This window comes from Sorex araneus, chromosome 7 (assembly GCF_027595985.1).
Source record: "Sorex araneus isolate mSorAra2 chromosome 7, mSorAra2.pri, whole genome shotgun sequence".
Classification (NCBI taxonomy): Eukaryota; Metazoa; Chordata; class Mammalia; order Eulipotyphla; family Soricidae; genus Sorex; species Sorex araneus.
Window position 1 is genome coordinate 77,446,284 of NC_073308.1, and position 24,720 is coordinate 77,471,003.

Sequence of the window (24,720 nt, forward strand, 5' to 3'; positions counted from 1 at the left end):
AGAATAGGTTTTCTCTATACAATGTCAAAATAATCTGCTTGGTGTGAGAAATAAGCCATTGTGATGTTAAATATACCATTAGCAGTTCAAAACTGGTCAGCAGCAGACTAAATTAGTAGCTTATAATCAGTTTTTGCAGTTTACAAGGGTCATTAGCTCAATACTTATATTTTTTAATTTGCCTTAAACTTCCCCAAATAATTTTTTTTTCCAAAAAACTATCTATCCAAATTTGTGTATGTTAAAATAGTAGAGTTATGGGTACTTGGAAATATATTCTCAAGTGTTCACTTTTATCATATGTCATTAATTAAAACTAATCAGTGACAGGATATTAATGTTTTTCATTATAGGTATGATCACTGATCTTTTCATAGACAAATTCAAGTTCAAAGGCACCAATGTCAAAACCAAAGTACCTCTTTTATTGGAGATTTTGGACAGTTATGACCAAGATGCTTTGATTGCTTTTTTTGATGCTGCATGATTTGTAAACAAGGTAAAGTTCTAAAAATGTCGACTGTTGAAATTTTAAAAAGTTGAAGCTGAATTATAAGCTAACTATACTATAATTTAAAGAGATTTTTAACTGAAGTAATATTTGAATGTGACTCTTTTAGTAATGCTATTTCTGTTTTACAAATGAAACTTTAAAATTAAGAGTTTAATTTTTAAAATGCAAGTGGAGTGATAAGGAATTTTGGTGAATTGTTAGCAAATAGATATTTTTAAACTTTAAATTGAGAAATACTGGAAAATAAAAACATGTTCAAATATTTGAGACTGCAATATATACATGTATAAACTTCTTTATAGCTTTCAAAATGCATTAATACACACTATGTCGTTTGATATTGACATTATTATGATTTCGGGCAGTACCCACTATGCTCAGGACTTGCTTCTCCTGGCTCTGCTCTCAAGGCTCATTCCTGGTGGTGTTCAAGGGACCATGTTTGTTTCTGGGGCAATACAACCTAGGTCCATCACATGCAAGGCAAATAAATGCCTCACATGCTATATCATTCTCTGGCCCTGCTCTTAATTTTGTTTTGCTTTAACTTTTTTTTATTGATTGAGGTTCTTTGAATTACCATAGTGTTAATGATTGTTTCCCATGTACATCATTCAAACTCAGGATACAGTGCTACTATCCTATAACATTTTATATGACTTTTCTAATCATGACTCTTCAATTCTTAAATTTTAGTCTCTACATAATCTCTCCTGTTGTAATACTTGGTGATTCTAAAATGTTTATTGGTGAATTTTTAATATTCTGGCATATTGATTTCTTAATTCTTTACTTTCAGTGGTGTTCGTCTCCACAGTGCCTCATCCACTTCTCATTTTTCATGAGTTTTATCTTGAGATTATGGTATATACAATTTTTTATTTAATCTCAAATTCAAGCAAATACTTTATAATGTCTTGATTTTATTTTTTAGTTTCCTCTAGTGATTTAACTCCCATTTCCTTCATTTCTACAACTAATTAGAATTATATCTCCTTTTACCTGTCTTCTTTTACCCTAATCTCATTTTAGGATCAGCCATAACGATACCATTATGTATACCCTCAAATCTATCAGTTCTTTCTCTTTGTCAAGCTCCTTTGTCAAACCTCTAATCCTTTGTAAATACAACATTACTAAATGTGTGGTTGAAGTGTGTCACCCAAAATCATAGCAACACATAAACAACTGAATGTGAAAGGAGGGCTTTATTAATAAGAAAACTGCTTATAAGCAAGTCTTGCCAGCACAGGTTACATATATACACATATGCATCTGTATATAAAGCCTCTCACATGAAGGAACTGGCAGAGGAACCCAGGTGTGCAGGACCCGGAGCTGAGATCTCCAAGCCTGCTCGAATTGGGACTGGGCCTCCTCCTTCCAAATCCCCCATTTTCCAGTAGCTTGGCAGCCACACCCACAAACTGATCCCTGTAATTCCATCGACAGCCAAGATCCAGAGACTATAAAACAAAGCTCCCGGAAGCAACCTCTTATATCTTAGTTCTCCCTCTCAGAGAACCTGGCAAGGTTCCGAGAGCATCCTGCGCTCATGGCAGAGCCTGGCAAGCTCTCCGTGGCATATTCAGTATGCCAAATACAGTAACAATGATGGGTCTCATTCCCCTTACCCTGAAAGAGCCTCCAATGAAGCACCACTGGGAAGAACAAGTAGAGAGGCTGCTAAAATCCCAGGACCTAGGACAAATGGAGATGTTACTGGCGCCCACTCGAGCAAATTGATGATCAACGGGATGACAGTGATGACAGTGACAGTGATCATTCGAACACCATACCAGTGTACCCATCCCCCTCCTCCAAAGACCTCAGTCCCTTTCAAACACCACTCTGCACCCCACCACCAACAACACATTTAAATGAATCAGTTCTTTTTTGTGTTGTCTTTGACTGCTACCTTGCTGTGTATCTTTAAGACCCACTAGCTCCGCCAGTGTCTTGGAAAATTGTATGATTTTGTTCTTTCTTAGCCTGCTGCTTTTTCTTTTGTTTTTTTGTTTTGTTTTGTTTTGGGGCAACACCTGGCAATGCTCAAGCATTACTCCTGGCTCTGGCTCAGGGGACTGTATGGGATGTCAGGGATTGAAATCGTGTCGATGGAGTGCAGGGAAGTGCCTTACACACCTTACTATCTCTCCCACTCTCTTAGCCATTTCTTAACTTTGTAAGACTAGGAGTAGAACCCAAGTGCTGGTGCCTATTTGCATCCAGTAACTATGCATTTTGTCAACTAGTGGGGGTGGGGTGGGGACTTTTCTCTAGGACCTTAGATTTATAACATTTTGTGACCCATGTCTGTTGGCTTGGCGGTGTAAATCATGGCCTGAAAAATAAGAGTTTTAATGATATGCTGTAACCAGTAGTTGCTCAACTGTACTCAATGTGAGCAGTACAGAACTAGTGATGGCTTCTAAGGTTGACACGAGAAGGCACTCAGTCTTTTTTCAACCTATGTAATGGAAAGAAATTTTAATATGTACTTGAACATTCCTTATTGTAAATCTTTCATGCCAGTGACTATAAACTGAAGCTTTAAGCTGTGACGTCTTTTCAGTTATAGAGACACACACATACACACACATTCTGTTTTTAAAATGGTCAACAGAGGAAATAGGAAAAATAGCTAACAAAGTTTTGTTAATCTCAACTCATTGATTTATATTCGAGGGAATGTTTTATGTTTGTATTTTTAAATTTGTTTTTAGCGCTGCTACGGGGATAGAATTCAGTCCTCCCAGGAAAGGCCCTACTAAGTCCCATTCCCAGACTGGAATGTCGCATTTTTTTGTTTTTATGCGCCAGAAAAATGACAATGGAAAAAAAGAAAACTTTCATTTTAAAGGAGGGAACATTCATATGTTAAAAACAGTAGCTTAAATATATTTTTTTGTCTGTATAATAGTAATGTGAAAATTTGCTAAAGGCACAGCTAGACAGGACGTTTTTGTTTAGTTGGGTTTGTTTTTATTTCTTTTGGCGTTTTGGCCACACCTGGTAGTGTTCGGGGCTTACTCCTGGCTCTAGAGATCACTAGGCGCACCAGAGATCACTCCTGGTGCGCCTGGCGGGGGTTTTATGGGGATGCAAGGCAAACGCTGTACTGGCTGTACTCTCTGTGGCCGCTGCTGCCAAGTTCCAACTCGGTCTTTTCACACGACCCTTAATTCTTAATGAGGCACGACGTATGTAGGCCTCCGGAATTGCAGTGGATGCTGTATGTTGTCTGCAAACTTGGAGGATGGCCGGCTAAGGATAAACGGCCGTCCACGTGTCAGGGACAGTCAGGGACAGCGCTGCGTCCCGGGCGGGCAGGGTGGAAACCCAGTGGGCTGGGCCAGGCCCGCTCCCCAAGCGTCACAGCGGCGCAGGCGCGTCCCGGCCCGCCCCGGCCCGCCCCGGCCCGCCCCGGCCCGCGCAGGCGCACTCGCCGCCGCCCCGCCGCGCCCCCCCGCGCGCAGGCGCGTTTCCTCCCACACCCGGTTTTCGCGCCGCCCTCGCTCGCTTACGAGCGCGGCGCCGGAGTGACGTCACGGTCGCAGCGCCCGGATTGGTCCATTTCAATAGTCGCGGGACACTTGAACTGCGCGGACTGCCGGGCTGCGGCGGCGGCTCGCTCCTGGCTGTCTCGGCTCCGGCCCGCGCCGCGTTCCAGCTCGGGCTCGCGATCACGGGGCGCGCACTCGGGTCGCGGCGGCGGGGCGGCGGGGCGCGGCTGCAGGCGGCGCCCGGAGCGGGGATGCTGGGCGGCTCTGCGGCCCGCGAGGCGGGCTCGGCGCTGCTGGCGCTGGAGGACCAGGAGAATGTGGACCCCGCGCGGGCGCCCGCCCCGCAGCCGCGCACCCGCGCCGCGCTGGCGGTGCTCAAGGCCGGGAGCCTGCGCGGGCCGCCGCCGCCGCCGCCGCCGCAGCTGCAGAGGCCCAAGGCGCGCCGGGTAAGACGGGCGGGCGGGCGGGCTGGGCGCGCGGGCTCGCCCTGCTCTGCACGGGTCTGCCTCCTTGCAGACCCCGGCCCCCTGCTCCCCTGGGCTGGGAGGCTGCCTCACTGTAGGAGGGTGTGAAAAAAACAAACTTTACTTTTTGTAAAATTCCGCCATTTTAGCCGAATTTGCTCTGTGTTCCACCCTGGGGTGAAAGTGGTGACCCGACAGCCTTCTTTTGTCATCCCTTCCCTAAATGTCCGCTTTGGGCCTGCCACTCTGCCTTGGTTCCTTTTACGCTTAGTATCTCCGACCGTTATGGAGAAGCTTGTGATAGACGGCAGTGTCCCTTTCTGTCTTCTACCCATTGAGGCTTGTCTGGACTTGGCTTTTTAACTGAAAGGAAAGGCTGAGACGCACAAGGGAAAGAAAGCAAAACTTCCATGCGATGGCTCAAAGCTAGGTCTCTGTTTCTTTTCAGGTTGCACCTCTTAAGGATCTTCCTGTAAACGATGAGCAAGTCACTGCTGCTCCCTGGAAAGCAAACAGTAAACAGCCTGCATTCACCATCCACGTGGATGAAGCAGAAGAGCCACAGAAAAGGCCTGATGAACCCAAGAAAGAATGCGAAGATATCCTGGCGTTTAATTCAGCTATTAGTTTACCTGGACCAAGAAAACCACTGGTACCTCTTGATTATCCAATGGATGGTAGTTTTGGTAAGTTTTAGGGAAGATATCAAATTTAGGTAATCATTATTTAGTAGGTTCAATTAGCAGTGTTTTGCATCTTAAGAAATACTACCAAATGGATGGAAAGATCCCCCATGGGATACAGGCTCTCTTCTTGCTACCACATGGTCAGCCCTTGAGCATTCAGGAATAACACCACTCCATCTGGGCCTGGGAGTTGCCCCTTAGTACCACAGGGTGTGGCCCCAAATCAATCCAAAAAATTACTTCCTTAGCTGATCCTTAGTAATTAATGAATGGGTTTTGTGGGTTTTGTTTTACTCTAACTCTAGATGTCTTTTGTTGCTGGTGCTGTAGTCACTGTTCACTTTGTACCAGCACTTTATTCAGAGCGGTCTGTGAGGGTGTAGCCTTAAATACTGTGAGATGTAACACCCCTGCAAACTTAAAATTTGTTTCAATAAAAGCAGTTTAATAAAACATCTAGGAGGGCATTTGCCTTGAATGTGGCCAACCTAGGTTTGATCCCTGGCACCCCATATGGTTCCCTGAGCCCATCCAGGAGGAATTTCTGCGTACAAGAACTGGGAGTAAGCTCTGAGCACCAATGGGCATGACACCACCCCTCCATCCCCCCCACCCCAAAAGGCTGTTTGATTACGTAGGAAGGACATTGTCCTCCTGTTCTATAATTGAATCATGACTTGCACTTGGGTATCTGCTGCAGACCATGCTGCCTGGTTTGTACTGTTTCTTTAAAATAAAGCTCTCTAGTCAGCTCTGCAGGTCACCAAATCCAATCCAGTTCAATTCAGTTACATTGATGAGAGAAGTAGCTGGAAAGTAAATAAGATCACGTGTATAGCACTGTGGTCCCGTTGTTAATCCATTTGCTCAAGCAGGCACCAGTAATGTCTCCATTGTGAGACTTGTTACAGTTTTTGGCATATTGAATACGCCATGGGTAGCTTGCTGGGCTCTCCGAGAGGGACAAGAATGAGAGGGCGATCTGGCTGCGACATCTGTCACCCCATTGATCACCAGGGTTGATCCGGCTGATCTGGCTGGCTAGGTGGGTGTCCTCTTTCTCCCTCACCGCTCCATGTGCGTCCCTCCCAAGCTGTGCGCTCGGTCGAAGAGGATGGCCTTCCCCGAACAGAGACAGACCAGTCCTCTGTCGAGGGTATCCAAGTAGCTGCGCTCCCCTGCTAGAACCTCCTAACAAGCTCTCAAGATCATGTGTGCGGGAGGGATTATTCAGAGGGTGTGGCTCCAGGTTAATCCCTAGCACCACATTATCCCCCAGGCATTGCCAGGCATGGCCCCCTGACCAAAAATAATAATTTGTAAGTTTTTGTATAGATTTTGGGACAGATCTTAACTCTCTTGTGAGCATTTGAGTCCTGATGAGTCTGTCTTTGGGATCTGCATACATGAGGACAGAGCTAAAGCCGCCAAACTTGGGTTTTGGCTCTGTCCTGATAGCTCATCCTCAAATTCATTTACTGTGGGTGGCCAGTAGCTTTTTTTTTTTTTTTGCTTTTTTGGGTCACACCCAGCGATGCTCAGGGATTACTCCTGGCTCTGCACTCAGGAATTAACTCCTGGCGGTGCTTGGGGGACCATATGGGATGCCGGGGATCAAACCCGGGTCGGCCGCATGCAAGGCAAACGCCCTACCCGCTGTGCTATCGCTCCGCCCCCAGCCAATAGCTTTTTTAAAAATTATTATTAAAGTCACTCTAAAGTCGTTTTTTAATAATGTGTACAGGGCACAAAACCATGGTGAGGTATGCTTTGTGCCCTGTTGTGAGAATCCCTTTTTCAGTTGGATGAAGTGAATGTTTTGATTGATCATAGGGTTTCTGCTAAGGGCATCCACACTTCACTGTTAAGTAGAAAATAACTAAGAACTTGATCACACTTTGACTTCTCCCAGAGTCCCCACACACTATGGACATGTCAGTTATTCTGGAAGATGAAAAACCAGTGAATGTGAATGATGTACCAGACTACCACGAGGACATACACACATACCTTAGGGAGATGGAGGTAAGTACTGTTTCCATTCTTGTAGTTTCATCTAGAAGAATGAAGCTGACAGATTGTTTAATATTTGTAGCTGTTAATGTCAAGTTTGCAATTTCCAGCACATAGAATCTATGCTAATGGTAAAAAAATCTTATTTCAATTTTAACACTTTCTCAACAGGTTAAATGTAAGCCTAAAGTAGGTTACATGAAGAAACAGCCAGACATCACAAACAGTATGAGAGCTATTCTTGTGGACTGGTTAGTGGAAGTAGGAGAAGAATATAAACTACAGAATGAGACGCTGCATTTGGCAGTGAACTATATTGATAGGTTCCTTTCATCGATGTCAGTGTTGAGAGGAAAACTTCAGCTGGTGGGCACTGCAGCTATGCTGTTAGCCTCGTAAGTACAACTTGGTTTGTTGGATTCATTGACTGTTACTTTTCTGCATAGGGAAGAAATGATAGTTATCAACTTTGTGAAGCTTTAGCACACCACACAAAGTAATTTCCTGCTTTCGGGTAACATTTGTGGCTAAAATACTTAGGACATTAGTTTTCCCAGATGTGTATACTGTGGGTCCTTTAATGAACATGATTATTGGCTACATTTTCCACACACACTAGGACTAGTTTATGTACGTTTAAAAGACTATTTTTTGTGTGCCAGAGATAGTATAGTTGGTGAAGCATTTGCCTTGCATACAGCAAAGTTTCAATACCTTGTACCGTATATGTGGTCCCCTGAACAGAGCCAGGAGTATGTCCTAAGCACTGTTAGATGTGATCCAGAAAACAAAACAAGAACTAAAATGATCGGTTCCTAGTGTTTTCTGCCAGTTAATCTCCCTGTTGAACTTAAAAAACATGAAAAATGTACTATTCTCTGTTGGAAATGGTCGCCTGTCACTGGGTGCAGGTTGCTGGAGAGTGACTTTGGGCTCTCTGCATTGTGCTTAAAGGAATTAGAGTTGGGGTAAGTAAGTGTGCTTGTTTGGGGACTGATTGCTAAAAACCCTTTTTATTGTAGAAAGTTTGAAGAAATATATCCCCCCGAAGTAGCAGAATTTGTGTACATTACAGATGATACCTATACCAAGAAACAAGTCCTAAGAATGGAGCATCTAGTTCTGAAAGTCCTTGCTTTTGATTTAGCTGCACCAACAGTAAATCAGTTTCTTACCCAATACTTTCTGCACCAGCAGTCAGCAAACTGCAAAGTTGAAAGTTTAGCAATGGTAAGTTCTTTTCATTTTATTGAATAATATTCTTTGATATAATGATAATTAGGGACAAACCTTGATTTTATTATGCAGTTTTGATGAGGGGATTCTTTCATTATTCTCTGGCTAGCTGATGCTCTGCAGTAAGAGAAAGCCTACCTTTGCAAAAGGCGATTTAAGTTGACAAAAACTAAGAATGATGGTGTCGAGTCTTGTAAGATGGCAATCAGAATAATTGCTGTAGGAATCATTAAAAAAAGACCAGAGATAGCTTCGGGGGTTAAGGCACTTGCATTGCATTGCACACTGATTTCCTACTTCAATCCCCAGTACCAGGTGTTTCCTGAGCACCAATGAGTGCAGCCCTGGAGATCCCACACTACCATCAGGGGGCCTTAAGCAGCATCTCCATCTTGGACCCTTCATTAAACTACGAGCCCATTGGCCAAGAATCGCTCTAACTGGCCCATGGGTCATCTCAGCACTGCTTGGGAAAGCTCCCTATCACACACTCACCTCCCCCGCAAAAAAGATAAAGGAACAAATATAAGATGAATATAGGAAAAACATTAAGATAGTGAATAAAGGGCAGAGGCAATAGTACAATGACTAGGGCACTTGCCTTACAAAGAGGTGACCTGGGTTTACTGTCCAGCATCCATATGGTCCCTGAGCCCATTAGGAGTTCAGAGCCAGGAGTAAGCCCTGAGCACAGCTGGGATGGCCCAAAATCTTTAAAAAGATCACTGTATCATTGTCCTCCCATTGCTCATCGATTTTCTCGAGTGGGTACCAGTAATGTCTCCATTGTGAGACTTGTTACTGTTTTGGTCATATTGAATACACCATGGGTAGCTTGCCGGGCTCTCTGAGAGGGACGGAGGAATTGAACCCGGGTCGGCCACATGCAAGGCAAATGCCCTACCCACTGTGCTTATCAATCCAGCGATAAAAAGATAGTGGATGAAATTAAAAGTTGAGCTATTGTAATTTATCTCCCTCTGGTTGCTATAGAGCTGATCTTAAAAGACAGATTTTAAAAAAAACTACATCACATGCTAAGGACTTGAAATTTAAATCCTAGAGTTCTTGTGATCATAAATCATATGCATTTTTCATTCCAGTTTCTGGGAGAGTTAAGTCTGATAGATGCTGAGCCATACCTCAAGTATTTGCCATCCGTTATTGCTGGAGCCGCCTTTCATTTAGCACTCTACACTGTCACAGGACAAAGTTGGGTATGTATCACATCTTTGCCTATTCCCAGTGATGTAATGCTAATGCCAGAATGAAGTCCCTAGAACAGGACTCTGTAAACTTTTTCCACTCATTTTGCCGAAGAACTTGGGTGAGCCCTACCAGACACATCTTAGATTTATATCTAATGTGATTGATTTTGAAATAATTTTTGGTCATTGGAGGTTCAAAACTCATTTGCTCTTGTCAGATTTTTAGTTTTACTTTTTTATGCTACCCCATGTGGGGTTGTGACCCACAATTTAAGAAGCTAGGTCCAAGACAACTATCAAGGAACTTATACTGGGAAAATTTATAATGGCTATAATGTTATAATGTCTATATCATTGCTTAAAGTGACTTTCTATTTAACAGTATGTAAGGTCACAAGGTTTTGATTTGAAAGGTCTGTTTAAAGAATTCCCTGCTGGTAGGGAAAGGAGGAAAAGGCCATCAAAACTGGCATGAGAGGGGCCTGGGTGGTAGCACATCGGGGAGGGCATTTGTTTGCCTGGCACATGGCCAGGTTCGCTCCCTGGCATCCCATATGGAAACCCCTGAGCATCACTGGTTATATTCCCCCCACTACCCCCCCCCAAAAAAAAAAACTGGCATGAGATAAATGGAATAAAAGCTAAATGAGATGCCTGTTAAATGGAGTTGTTAATTCTAGTACTGGAATTTCAAACTCCAATTTAATGCTAAATACCCATTGTGTTTAGGTTTTAGTAAACAAAATTCACTGTCTCTCTGCTTCCTTCTCTATAGCCTGAATCACTGGTTCAAAAGACTGGATATACTCTGGAAAATCTTAAGCCTTGTCTCATGGACCTTCACCAGACCTACCTCAGAGCACCACAGCATGCACAACAGTCAATAAGAGAAAAGTACAAACACTCAAAGTAAGAATCACATACTAAACAATCTTGCTTTTCCAAAAACCGTGGGTCGGGGGTCCTTGACATTTCTCAAAAAGTTGGAGCACATGCTTATGCATGGAGGAGGCCTAGGTTCAATCCCTGGGCACCTGGTCACTGATCAGCAGGCCACATTGGTTTAGGTAGTAATGAGATGCTTTCTGCCCTACATCTGCTGGGGATGTGAAAGGAGGCATGGGCATACATGTACTTTCGGGTGGTCAATGAGAGAAGCGTCACTTTTCCTTCCCTTTGTTAGTCAATGAACAGTTTCACTTGCAGCTTGCCAGAGACCCTGGTTTGGGTAACAGGGATCCCAGACGTGTTTGCTATCAGGGTAGCATCTGGCATGTGGAAAATGCCAGGGCTTGAACTTGTGGCCTCATGCCTGTAAGTCAGGTATTGCTCTATCACTGAACTATACCTGGACCCAAGAACTGACATTTTTGAGATTCTAATATAAGCTTATGATTTTCTCACTGTTTCCTAATACAGATTTCTCCCCCCCCTTACTTGCAGGTATCATGGTGTTTCTCTTCTCAACCCACCAGAAACACTAAATGTGTGACAGAGGCTATCTTGGTTTCCTAAGGTGTAAATCAAAGTATATGATGTACAGTTTTTATTTGAGGTTTTAAGTTTTACAATCATTTCTGAATACTGAAGTTATAGTCAAGTACAAATTATGGTATCTATTGCTTTTTTTAAATGGCTTTAATTTGTGTATCTTTTGTACATGTCACTTATCTTTGATATCTGGCTAATTTTAAGTGGTTTTATTAATATTAATGACACCTGTCAAGATGACAAAAATTAATAAATTGATTTGGAAAACTTGGAATAAGTCAAATTTAATTTGAGTAGAATTTTATTGAGAAGTATTAGAGCACATATTTTCCTAAGCAACTGGATCAGTTTGCTGACTTGGGTATAATCTATCTGAAATGAACCCGTACTTGATTTCAGCACTGAGCAACCATCACTTATGAAGATCTTTTAAGATTCTTTTCACTCTTTCTGCACATTTTTACTATTTTACTTTTTACTACTTTTATGCTTTACTGAAATGAGTTATTTAAAAACCTGTATGTTTTTCAGATTTTTGGTTTTTCTTTTTCCCTTGTATAGCATACTGTTAAACCATGTTATGTACTGAATTTGTGAACTCGGAAGCAGTTGTTAAGCACAAAGTACATCGTTAGCAGTTATATAAACTTTTTAATAGTTACACAAATAGACAAATATGAGCTTTAATTAGCGGCTTTCTTCTTTTTTCTTTTTCTCACTGGCTTTTTACTGAGTGATTTTTCTTCTCTTAAAGTGATGGTCTGTGTTCTGTAAATAGAAAGTGATGAGCAGTTTAATCAATACTGACACTGGGAGCTGATTGCACTGCTATGTACTGACCCATCATTCTGCACATTAAATTTTGGATCATCAAAATAGAAAAATTTGATTACTTTTCTCTGGTACAATATAACATGGCCAGTTTTTAAGAGTAAAATACGTAACTGAAGAAGGTATCCAATTTTACAGAATCAGGCCTTAATGTTTTTCAAAAATCTCAGGTTGAAAACCACAGGAAGGCTGGGTTTTCTAAATGAAAGGCATTCTTGGACAGGCTAAAATCAGAATAAGCCTTAATAAGTTATCTGTATGTGCTGGAAATAAAACATTTGTTACCTTATTTTCTTTGGAGTCTTGTCTGGTTCTAAAATGACCATCTCTTCTTCTTCACTGTCTGAGAGTACTATAGGGGCATCTGGAGAAGGGCAGTGGGGGGAGGGGAGAAAAAAACAAATTTTTTCCAAATTTGGAAGATTTCAGAGTTGAATCCAAGCAGCCTGAGCTGCTCTTTGGGTAGGGGCTCACAGACCAACTTGGTTCTTTCCCACCTTCCTTCCAGCCCTGATATATTTCCAAGGGGTTGTTTCCCATGAACCATTTGGTACATGTCCTGACTGCAAAGTTAGAAGACAATACAAATATATCATGTTTAATATAACCAATTTGGAAATAGATAATATGTCAATTTAATTGCTTATAGTATTCCACAAGAAAAGCCACAATTATAAAACACTGAAAAACTTCCATTAAAATTTTCCAGAAACTAATGCGACTTACACTTTATGAAGACCTCATTTCTTTCCATTTACTATGGTGGACACTAGTCTAAAAGTGCTTATCTCCTTTGTATACATTTATTTCTACCAGGACCTATCATGAAATGTTACCTGTATAATTCAGAAGTACTTTGTATCTTTGGTCTTTTTTTCTACTAAGTATTTGTTAGAGATGTTGGCTGTACTCCTCTAATATTAAAAACCTACACATTTATCAAGATAGGGGTAACTAAATTAGTCCTATTCAATGCTCTAAAAGTCTCTACATGTTCTTTAGCGGTTGGTCCAGTTCCTATATCTGTCTTGGTATGGTTTGTACTTTTTTTTTTTTTTTAAAGCATGATTGTTTTTCAAGAATTTGGTGGTTCTGTTTTGTTTTTGAAGGCCATATCCAAGAGTGCTAAGGGCTTCCTCCCAGAGTTTAGCTGCATGAAGGCAAACATCCTACCTGCTGAGTTTGGTTCTAAAACAAAAAGTTCAAGAATCTGGTTTTAAAACAAAAAGTATCCACAAGTTTCTCCAGTTCTATGGGATATGGCTCCAGGAGAAGCATATGCATCAAATGTGTGAGGCCCTGGGTACTTGCAGAATTGTCAGGTTCTCACATTGCTCCTCCCATGGTAGCATTATCTGTTTTTTGTTTGTTTCCCCTGCCTTTTCTATCATTTTGGCTAGAGAAACTGCAGTCAGCAGCGCTCAGGTGCACCTGTCAGTGCATAAAGAACATGCAATGCTGGAGACCAAACTGCATAATCTATATTTGTGCTTTACCCACCATACTATCTCTAGCCTTGTGGATATTTTTGAATTATAAAATTTTTATTATAAAATGAAAACAATTGAATAGAGAAGGGATCACTAAGAAAATGATGGCTGGAGGAACCAGTTGGGATGGGAAGATGCCTGCCAAAAGTAGATAAAAGACCAAGCATGATGACCTCTCAGTGTCTGTGTTGCAAGCTATAATGCAATACTGTCTGCCATGGAGGCAGGGGGAGGGTGGGAAAGGGGGGTTATACCCGGTATATTGGTAGTGGGGAATGTGCACTAGTGGAGGAATGGGTGTTTGATCATTGTGACATTGTAACCCAAACATGAAAGCTTGTAACTATCTCATGGTGATTTAATAAAAATTTAAAATTAAAAAAAAAAATGAAAACAATCGAACCTGGGTCAGCCGCGTGCATACCGACAAAAAACATTTCTACATGCAAAAAGCCCTGTTTGGAAAGCATGAATACATTATGACATGGATTTTTTTTTAAAATAGTTGAATTTAGAAAGTACTGTAGAGACAGTATGCAGAAATGATGTCTTTTAGCAGTTTTGACCCTGATACCACTAGGTATACTCCCAAATGACATAACCCCCACCCCCCCAAAAAAAAAACATCTAGCCCTCCAAAACAAGCCCAGGTACATACAAATGAAAAAGCAAAATTTTAGCGATGTAAAGTGCCACTCAAGGGCCTCAAGAGAACAACAGATAAAGCCCTTGCCTTGCATGCAATTGGTCCGGTTTAAATCCCCAGCACAACATGGGCCTTGAGCACTGTCTGATGTGACCCAAAAAACAAAGTGCCGCTACTCCGTGAAGGTAAGTATATGTAGGAAAGGACAACTGCATTAACTTCAATAGCTTAACTAAGTTTAACTATTTTCATACTTTCTCCTAAAAAGGAACTGCTAATATAACATCACCTAAGACTGGGAAACAGACAGTAGGTAACAAACCATAAAGCACCACCTACCTTGACTTCCAGTATTAGAGACTTCCATTACAGTGTCCATGCTGATACTGTCAAGAACGATAGCTTCCTCACTGCCACCTTCATCCTCATCTTCTTTCTCAGAGTCTTCAAGTTCACCCCAAGTATTTTCTATGCCCTCTCCAATCTGGGCAGTCCCAGGAGTCCATAGTATAGGCTTAGAAACACTTACAAGTTAAGAAAACTAAAGAATAAAATACTGCTATTTGACACAGGACTGAAAAACAGAATCAAAGTCTCCTTTTAAGAACACTGCAATTATGCCTCTAATTTTGGGGGTGTTGGGGGAAGAGGATATCCAACTCAGTGGTACTCCAAATATTCCTAGCTCTATGCGAAGGACCCTGGTAATGCTTGAGAAAGCATACACGGTGCCAGGGATCAAAGAGTTTAGCCAAGTTTAAGGCAAGAACCTTCAATCCCTGTACCTCAAATTCTTAGAGGAAGCCATTATAACAGGAATAATAGGGAGAGCTGAACAAAGAGAGAAGTAACATGGAAACTGAGAATTAGCGAAACACATACTAGCTCTCAACATTTTAGTTGTAGTGAGAAATCTGGTATATGATGAGTAGCTTCAAGAATATGTAATAGCGAGTGCTTGACCAAACAACTGATTAAAGAACAATTTCCAAAGGAAGGTGAAATGCTATGAACTTGTTCTTCACATAACAAATTTTCATATTTTTTAGTAAAATAATTAAATAGGAGGTAGATATATACTTATTTTTCACATCACTATCTTTGTGTATTTTTCTTTTTTTTGGGGGGGGGGGTTTGGGTCACACCTGGCGATGCACAGGGGTTACTCCTGGCTCTTCACTCAGGAATTACCCCTGGCGGTGCTCAGGGGACCATATGGGATGCTGGGATTAGAACCCGGGTCGGCCGCGTGCAAGGCAAACGCCCTCCCCGCTGTGCTATTGATCCAGCCCCCTTTGTGTATTTTTCTATCTTAAGTATCTTCTAATACTGTGCTTCAAAGAATAAATTTCAGTAAGCAAGTCCTTCACATATCCTGATTACACCAAATTTAAGAACAAAGATACACCTCTGAAGGAGGTTCAGCTTCAGCAATGATTTCTTCTGCCTTCTCCTCCACAGCAGAGGTATCAACGGGGGCCTTTTCCATTTTAAATGCTGTGATCCTTTGATGTGCCATAGATTCTGCAAAGCCACACTTCCCACCTTCTTTCCTGTGTGAATTTCAGGGGGGAGTGGAAACCAGATGAGGTAAGAAAGGGGGATATTAGGAGGTGAATAAATGACTAATGGGAAAAAGTTAACCATTTTGCCTCTGAGGGATGAATTTGAAATGAAACAAGTTTGGCTAGGTAACTTAACCTCAAAATCTGTAAGATTAAAAATATTTAGAGTGCCAGGGAGCTTCTCTAAGGGCTGGAGTGCATACTTTATACACAGAAGCCCTGAGGCCCTGGGTTCGATCCTTGGTTCCCCAAATCAACACAGGGTGTTGACGCCCTCCCCACCCCAATTGCTGTATTTGTCACTTAATACACTATGCTCCAAGCATGTACTATGTTCTTCAAGTCAGCAAAGACAGACATCAACCACAGCTTTCTATTCTATTAATTTGAATTACTATATTCTTTTTCCTTAAGAAAATGTTAATTGTGGGCTGAAGTGATAGTATACTGGAAAGGAAACTTGATTTGCGTGTGGTCTGCCTGGGTTCAATATCCAGCACCAATACGGTCCCCCAAGCACTCCCAGGAGTAAGCCCTGAGCATATACCAGGCATGTACCAACTCTCCTGCCCTCACAAAAAGTTAATTTTTAAAATTATGTGGTTTTAATTGTAATAAAGCAACAGCTCAATTACTCAATGAAACAAACATAGGAGGAAAGATCAAGTGAAAAACTGACATGGTTATCCTTGTGCAAGGGTCCTTAACAGAAAAATGCATAGAAAGACCACTGAATTCTGAATAAAATTTAAACTTACCTAACTTTCTGATCATTCTCCAATGCTTTCTGGATTAGCTCTGTTATTTCTGCTACTTTCACACCAGCTATTTTGCTGCATCTCAAAACCTAGTTGCAATAGTAGATTCCATTTATTTAAAGATAAAAAAGCTATTTGAACAGACAAAAGTAGTTTTTCTACCTTTGTAACTTAGCCTAACCTTTATTTTCAAATGAAAACAATACACTGGAAACACAGATTATGTTAAGATATGAAAGTTAAAATATTTGGAAGAATGAGCTGAGGATGCAGCTAGTGACGGAACTTACGTCAGGCCGTCTGGCAGCAGCAGGCAATTGAAGGGACGCTATGGATAAAGCCACACATAAGTCATCCACTGAGATGTATACTTTCCTTTCTCTGAATGACCCACAGATCTAGTCAAAGACATTGCTGGCTTCATAGTGTCCCCAGAAGCTGCTTTTTCTTTCTTTTTTTTTTTTTTAAGTGAAACATTTTATTTGGAGGTTTTTAGGAAGGGAAAGGAGGGAGAGAGAGTGTGATAACACGGGCTTCTCTACAGGCGGAAAGAGCTCCTACATACACCTCAGCATCAGATATGGAAGCATGATAGCATACATCTCAAGAAGGGAGATGTGGGCACATGTGCTTGGTCACATGGGCGCAAGCAGCACATGGGCTTGGGCAGCATTTCCGCGCCCCCAGAAGCTTTTTAGAGCAAAAGTCATGACTAACTTGGTCTTTCAGCAGCATTATCCCTCCACTGGATTGGATGGTACAAATTTCTCGATGCTTATTCATGGCAATCACCAGCAAGCCATCCATCACACGCTCTTCTCGTTCATTGGGATCCACCAGTAAGTATGTTCTGAAAGAAATGTCAAAATGGAGCTGAACAAATCTGAGACTGTTTTCTAATTTCAACATAATGGATATTTTTAAAAGCATTTAAAAATATGTCAAGAGGATAGTCTGAGTATACGGATGAATTACTCTAAGAGAAAAAAAAGCAAAAAATTTTTATTTTCAAGTGTTTGTGCTGCTGGGGAATGATCAGAATGCAGATTCCCACACAACCTGGCCCAATAACTAATGGACAAAAGATTGATCCTAACTCGGTACTGCTTGTACTATTAGTAAAAATCACATTAATTTTGTACTTGCTTTTAAGTGATAATTTAAACTGAAAACTCACTTTGATTATATGACTGGTGGCATATTAATAAAAAGTTGACTAGCAAAGGCAAGAGAATCAGCTCAGTGGGCTAAGCACATGCTTTGCATGTTGGAAGTCTGGGCTCAATCCCTCCTGGCACTGCTCTGGGGTGATCCCGGGGATCACCAGGGACTGAACCTAGGTTGGTCACATGCAGGGTACGTGCCCTACCTGCTGTCCTATTGCTCTGATCTCCATATGCATTTAAAATGCAGGTAAGACTTACCCTTGCTGAAAGAAAGCAAAACTGACACAAATGGGCATATGATGGATACTCAGTGGAACAGGATCACGCTCTTCAGGAGTATACTGTGGAAAAAAATTAAGATTCAAATACTGTTGTCACAAAATGTTAAAAAAAATCATCTTATACATCAACTATCTAAAAATTAAATTCCTTTAATACTCAGTGTTAGCCAAGTGACCTTTTTCTTACAAATTACCTGTCTGACTTTGCAACTCTAAGCCTTTAAAGTATTTTTCAAAAAACTACTCATGACACAGTATGTATGAAGAGTCCCCACTCTCAAAAGACTCTTTAAGAAAAGGAAGAGGCCAGAGAGAATACAGTGTGGGAAGGGTGTTTGCCTTTTATGTGGCTGACCCAGTTCAATCCCTGTCACACATATAGTCACCCGAGCCTACATGGAGTGATCCGAAGTAATCCCTGAGTACTGCTGGTATTGCCAAAATCCAAAAAATTTAAGAAAGGGGCCATTTCAAAGACAATTCTGATCATATGTAACATCAAATTTTAGATCCTATCTACCTGTCATCTACAAGACTTCCTAATAACTAGCTGCTGGACATAGGATATTCATTTACAGAAAGGAACCTAGTTCACATCCTGGGTTACTTACCAGAGTTACTTCATCTCCTTGAACAGAGACATCAGGCCTTCGGAAGTGACATAAGGCAACAATTGCAGCAATGCTGGCAGCATCAATGATATTTCCATCATGATTTAATAAATGTAGGTCCACACGTATTTGCCAAACCTGAATATGAATTTAAAACAAAAATTTTAATCACAACCAGTGACTGTTTATAAGAAATAAGTACCACCACAAATTTTCCTTATGTTACTACTGCATGTGGCTACTCACTAGTGTAGCAATAAAAAATTATCTAGGAAAAAAATGGGGGGGCACACATGATATCATAAACATTGTTAAGTATAGCCTAAAAGTTTGAGATTTGGAGGCTGAGGGGAGGCAGGGATGGGGGGGCCCATATTCGACAGTGCTCAAGGATTACTCCTGGCTCTGTGCTCAGGAATCTCTCCTGGCAGTACACAGCGGACCATACGGGGTACTGGGAATCGAACCTGGGGTCAGTCACATGTAGTGTAAGACCTGATCTGCTGTTCTACTGCTCTGGCTCTAAAATCTTTAAAGTAGGAGACAATTTAAAAGATCAGGCTTGGAGTTAGGGAACACAATCAGGAAGTACTGTATTCAAATATGGAACTATGGGATGGCCAAGGGCCTGCTCTGGAGTCAAAAATATTCTAATTAAGAATTAAGTCCTGGGGCCATGGATATTATCTCAGCAGTAGAGCACATACCTTGCCTTCAGTGAGCCCCCCCCATCCCTCCCCCTGGTTTCAGTCACTGGTGCCACAAAAGAAAAAAAATCAGTTTTAATATCACACTGCACAATTTACAGAGATTAAGATTTCCTATTTCAGACTATAACCAATTCATTATGTGGCCCTTTATAAATCAATTAATCCAAAAAAGGATTTGCTCTTCAACTTTTCATCCATAAAAAAGGAAACTGAAGTTTTATCAAGTCACTTAAAATAAGTAAATAACACAGTATATGAAAAAAAGTAACCAAGGTTTTCTGAAGACATTTTAACACAAATTCAAGTTGCTACTTTCATCAACCTTGTCTTTTCAGAGATGACACACCAAGTTCTATTGGTAGGCTTATGAACATTTGAAATTAACCACATTAAAAGTGAATTAACTGAATCTCCAAAGATAAAAAGAATAGATATAATCAATAATCCTCAAACTAAGATTAAGAATTTGGGGCCTATTACCCACCTTTTCACCAGCAACAACACAGAGAGATTCAGTGTCTATACACTTTGAATTTCTTAGACATCTTTCCAAGAGCCGATTCAACTTCACCAAAAGATCTGACTGCCTATAATAACAGAAACGGGCGACTGTTATGACAAGGAAGAACACCAGGCACTGAAACAACAGTTCACTGTTGTGAGGGCTCCCTCTGGCTAAAGCAGCTTAAGAAAAAGATTTAAATACCTGCCAGGCTCAAAAGCTGGGGCAGCCATCTGAGAAAGTTCAAGGTTAAAAAAAAGAATACCTTCTGTTGCCCTATTGAGCTTTGGAGAAACAAGTTCACAGGAAACCTGTCCAAGAACTCTGCAAAAATAAAGTAGAAATGTGTTAAACATATTTCCTTCCCAAGTTAAAAAACAAAAACCAGAAAATTAGTTTCGATCTTGCTCTAGTAACACACTTAACACGTTATTATATACTTAGTTGAAATTATATATGCACGTTTAACACATACGTGTATGTGTATAGTAACTACAGGCATTGGTATAATCCAAAAATCTGACAGAAAAAAATTAATTACTGAAATATTCCGACAGATTATAACACTCTATGAGCGTTCCTTCTCTTTTCTAAGTAAAATGTTTATTGATACAAGATGGCAAAACTTCAACTTCCTTTAAGTTTTCTCTGTTCCGGGGCCACAGCGGCCCTAAAGACCCGGTGTGATCCATGGTGCTTGCAGATAGCCTGAGAATGAATTACGCTACGGAGGCGGGAGCGACAGCAGAGGGCCGGCGGCTTGCCTCGCACGCGGCCAACGCGGGTTCGAGCCCTGGCACTGCACCTGGTCCCCCGAAGCCCACCAGGAGCGATCCCCGAGCCAGGGGGACCCCAAAATAAGAACTAAGTGGTAACACTCAGGCAAGAAAATGTCCTCTCAAGCGTAGTCAACACGAAACAAGAAGTCCAAACCGCGGCGCCGGGCGGGGGCCGCCGGCCACGGCCACGGCCACGCCCCCGAGCCTCCGGGCCCCGCGCCCCCGCGCCCCCGCGCCCCGCGCCCCCGCGCTCCCGAGCCCCGCGCCCCGCGCCCCCGAGCCCCCGCGCCCCGCGCCCCCGAGCCCCCGCGCCCCGCGCCCCCGAGCCCCGCGCCCCGCGCCCCCGAGCCCCCGCGCCCCGCGCCCCCGAGCCCCCGCGCCCCGCGCCCCCGAGCCCCCGCGCCCCCGAGCCCCGTGCCCCCCGCGTCCCCGCGCCCCCGCGCCCCGCGCTCCCGCGCCCCGCGCCCCCGCGCCCCCGCGCCCCGCGCCCCCGAGCCCCCGCGCCCCGCGCCCCCGAGCCCCGCGCCCCGCGCCCCCGAGCCCCCGCGCCCCCGAGCCCCGTGCCCCCGCGTCCCCGCGCCCCCGCGCCCCGCGCTCCCGCGCCCCGCGCCCCCGCGCCCCCGCGCCCCGCGCCCCGCGCCCCCGCGCCCCCGCGCCCCGCGCCCGCGTCACCTCGTTCTCCCGAGCTCCACCACGCAGCACCCATAGTCCGTCCCGAAGGACACCCGCAGGCTCCGGTAGTCGTAGGTCTGCCGGCCGTCCAGGCGCTGAAAGACAACGCGGCCTTACTCCCGCGCCGGCGCCGGCCCGCGGCGGGGCCCGGCGGGCGCCTTTACCTTCTTCTCCTCGATGGCGCGGAGCAGGAAGCGGCGCTCGCAGTTGGAGAGCGGCGTCTCCTTCATAGCGTCGGTCACTCCCGCGCGGCCCGGAGCGCGCGAGGACGGGGAGCCGGCACTGCGGGGCCCGCCGGGAGTGCGTCATCACGGCGCGCGGGGCGAGGAGGCGCCCGGGTGTGACGTCAGCCTCTGACCTCATCACCGCGGGCGGGGAAGGGGCCGACAGCGCAGGCGCGAAGCCGGGTCTGGGGGACGCGGTCCCTGTCTGGGGCGTGTGGACCGGCAGGGCTCTGTTTCTTAGCTCAGCGGCTAGGGCGTTTGCCTTGCACGAGGCCGACCCGAGTTCGATTCCTCCGTCCCTCTCGGAGAGCCTGGCAAGCTCCCCATATCGTATTGGATATGCCAAAAATAGTAACAACAAGTCTCACAATGGGAGACGTTACTGGTGCTCGCTCCAGCAGATCCATGAACAACGGATGACAGTGTTACAGTGCTAGAAAAGAACCCCACCGACCGTCAATAGTGGGGCACCGCCCGCGCAACCGCCACTCAGCCCGCAACACGGCCGGCCGCTGGCCTGGGAGAAACGCCCTGAGCCCTGCGCCCGGCCGCGGGGTCAGGCTTGTCCCCGCTCCGTGACTCCCGGGCCTGGTCCTGGCGGACCGTCCGAAGCTCAGTCAGTGTCACTTTCTCCGGCCAAGTTTAGCCACTTGGCCCTCCTGATGGCCCCTTTGCTCTTCTATCAGGTCCAGTTCCACCTTCCCCGTTGCATGACACCCTGATTCCTCCGCTCAGGAAAGTAAGATGACACTCTTACTTTGTCATCTGCAAAGAGTGAGAAATCTGTTTACCACGAATAAGACGGGTGCCTGGCAGAGTGGGTAAAAGGTTACAGTGTTGCCTTGCGCATGGTTATGTATCAGGCACACTGAGCACTGTTTCTCCTGCACGTCTTATCTACCTGTGATACATTGTAGTTTCATGTGTCCCTCTTGGAAACCATCTAGGTAGTAAATTACTTTCAGTATTTGTGCCCTGAGAAAATTCAAATTCTTGAGAAACTGGGGTGTTTTCCATGAAGAAGACAAAAAATAATTTTACACACAGTTATGTACGCCCAATGATGGGGGTTGCTGTTTCAATAGGGATAATTGCAGGTAGAAATGGCTTTGCAGAGGTATCATCAACATCATCCTGTTGATCCTCGATTTTCTCAAGCAGTCTCAGTAACGTCTCCATTCGTCCTCGCCCTGAGATTTTAGAAGCTTCTTGTTACTCGTCCGTCCCAAGGGTGCCACATTGGAGGCTCTTTCAGGGTCAGGGGAATGAGACCCATCATTGTTACTGGTTTGGGCATATGAATACACCATGGGAAGTTTGCCACGCTCTCCCATGTGGGCAGGAAACTCTCAGTAGCTTGCCAGGTTCTCCAAGAGGGAGAACTAGTCTATAAGATGTTGGGAGCTTGGTTTTATAGTCTCTGGATATTGGCCGTTGATGGGATTACATGGCACTGGGGGCAGTTTCTGGGTGTGACTGCCTAGCTACTGGAAAATGCCTCCTGGGTGGAAGAGGCCCAGTCCCAATCTGATCAAGCTTGGAGATCTCAGCCCCAGGTCCCACACACCTGGGTTTCTCTGCCAGTTTCTTCATGCGTGAGGCTCGTCTGAGCATGTGGAGAGGGGCCTTATCCAAGTTTTTCAACCTAATCCTCATCACTCAGTGTTCTGCTTCAGCAGAATTCCTGGCCAGCATGAGCAGCTGGAAAAAGGGAGTATGTGAAGGGATGCTGAGTTCTGCATCCTGCAGGGGAAACTTCAAGGGGTAAGCCTTTTTTCTCATGGACTCCATTGTTACCAGAAATAAAATACACCCAAAATGTAAAACTGCAGGGCAGCAGTTCCAAACTGGTTCCCACCCTGTCCCTCCATTACAAAAAAAAGCATCAAGTAGGGCTGTAGAGAGAACACAGCAGGGAGGGTGCTTTCCCTGCTCATGGCTGACATGGATTCGATTCCAGGAATCCTATGTGGTCCCCGAACAGGAGTGATTCCTGAGTACAGCGTCAGGAGTAACTCCTGAGCACAACTGGTTGTGCCCACCCTACCTCCTCCCCAAATTTTTAAAAATATAGCATCAAGTTTTCGGGGCCGGAGCGATAGCACAGCGGGTAGGGTGTTTGCCTTGCACGCGGCCGACCCGGGTTCGATCCCTGGCATCCCATATGGTCCCCCAAGCACTGCCAGGAGTAGTTCCTGAGTGCAAAACCAGGAGTAACCCCTGAGCATCACTGGGTGCGACCCAAAAAGCAAAAAATATATATATATATAGCATCAAGTTTTGTCTCATAAAGAATGGGTCCAGGTAACTGCTGCTCCTTCTCAAAATTCAAATTTGTACCCCAAATGAAGGAATTTGCTTTTGCTTGAGGAGTCACATGCTGGTTCTCTCGGTGGTTCCAAAGCAGAGGTTGGCAACGAAAGTACAGCCTTGGAATTAAGAATGGAACCCAGAGCCGATGACACAGGCATAATGTGTAGTGATGGGTGCACACTGGGAATCGAAGGAAACACCCCTCACTTCACACTCGCAGAAGTAAAAACCTGACCTGGAGTATGGAGAAGGAATCTGAGTCTTTCACTACTGCAGGGTTAAAGAAAACTGGGTCCGGAAGTGGAGCACCAGGGGGCCAGTTCACAGTTCTGCTAACTCCCACGCTGCAAGCCCGCTCTGGCCCTGCTGCAGGCTCTGTGTGCCCCTGCAGATGCTGCTGACTCTGGTGGCTGCCCAGTGTCCCCATGGGAACAGTGCTGGAGCCGGAACTGGCAATCTCGTGCTCACCTGCGCCGTGCTGCCTTCATGCTCTGCAGATGGTGGCCACACATGGGAACCTTCATCTTTGGAGTCCATCCTTCCCTCGACCGTGCCACCACCGGCCCCTAGTCCAGCACAGGACGGGGGACGGTCATCTGTCCACCACGTGCCTCTCCTCCTCGCGCCTGTTCATGAAGAGCAAAACGCCTCTCTGTCATATGCATGGTGCGGGGTGATTCCAAAAAATGGAAGTTTGAGGAGTTAATAATCCTTCTACACTTCAAGTTCCGTATTTTGTGTAGTCTTTCATGTGGTCTGAATGTGAGAATTTAGCACAGTATATTAGATACAGTAACTATTAAGATGTTAATTTTCTCTATTTAAAAAAATTTATTTGGGAAAGGCTTCCCTTGAAACTGCTTGACAATAAGAGATTCCTGTGGCTTCAACAAGCACACCAGCATTTGAATCAGTGCGTGGTTTATTCTAATAGGAACGTCATGGTGTTTATTACGTTCAGTTCTGTAAAGAAAGATGATGTTAAGCAAATGCAGATGTGAATTTACCACCTCAAAATTCTTGAAATCTTTGGTGAGGTGTCTTTTCAGATCTT

General features: G+C 44.2%; 3 protein-coding genes across 4 annotated transcripts in view; 2 read left to right on the forward strand and 1 right to left on the reverse strand.

Moving 5' to 3' along the window:
- The window catches only part of BBS7 (Bardet-Biedl syndrome 7), a 51,231-nt gene extending 46,186 nt beyond the window's left edge, over positions 1 to 5,045 (forward strand). The window contains exons 19-20 of one of the 2 annotated variants that reach the window (XM_055144267.1): positions 354 to 499; positions 4,933 to 5,045. In XM_055144267.1, coding sequence (XP_055000242.1) covers positions 354 to 487 — 134 coding nt within the window. In that variant the 3' untranslated portion in view covers positions 488 to 499; positions 4,933 to 5,045. Of the gene's footprint in view, positions 1 to 353; positions 777 to 4,932 lie in introns of those variants that run through there. The other variant, XM_004606221.2, reaches the window with a different exon arrangement.
- CCNA2 (cyclin A2) lies at positions 4,174 to 11,593 on the forward strand. The gene is made up of 8 exons (XM_055144270.1): positions 4,174 to 4,466; positions 4,933 to 5,170; positions 7,083 to 7,195; positions 7,355 to 7,578; positions 8,206 to 8,413; positions 9,523 to 9,636; positions 10,403 to 10,536; positions 11,071 to 11,593. Exons 1-8 carry the CDS (start codon positions 4,272 to 4,274, stop codon positions 11,117 to 11,119), a joined length of 1,275 nt encoding a protein of 424 aa, XP_055000245.1. The 5' UTR covers positions 4,174 to 4,271; the 3' UTR covers positions 11,120 to 11,593.
- Positions 11,594 to 11,746: 153 nt separating this feature from the next.
- EXOSC9 (exosome component 9) lies at positions 11,747 to 21,451 on the reverse strand. Its single transcript, XM_055144269.1, has 12 exons — positions 21,294 to 21,451; positions 21,130 to 21,224; positions 19,883 to 20,002; positions 19,661 to 19,763; positions 18,467 to 18,604; positions 17,833 to 17,915; positions 17,126 to 17,258; positions 16,409 to 16,497; positions 15,492 to 15,638; positions 14,425 to 14,609; positions 12,235 to 12,313; positions 11,747 to 11,886 (listed from the first exon to the last, which is right to left on the reverse strand). The coding sequence occupies exons 1-12, from the start codon at positions 21,357 to 21,359 to the stop codon at positions 11,802 to 11,804; spliced, it is 1,323 nt and encodes a 440-aa protein (XP_055000244.1). The 5' UTR covers positions 21,360 to 21,451; the 3' UTR covers positions 11,747 to 11,801.
- Between the last annotated feature and the right edge of the window lie 3,269 nt (positions 21,452 to 24,720).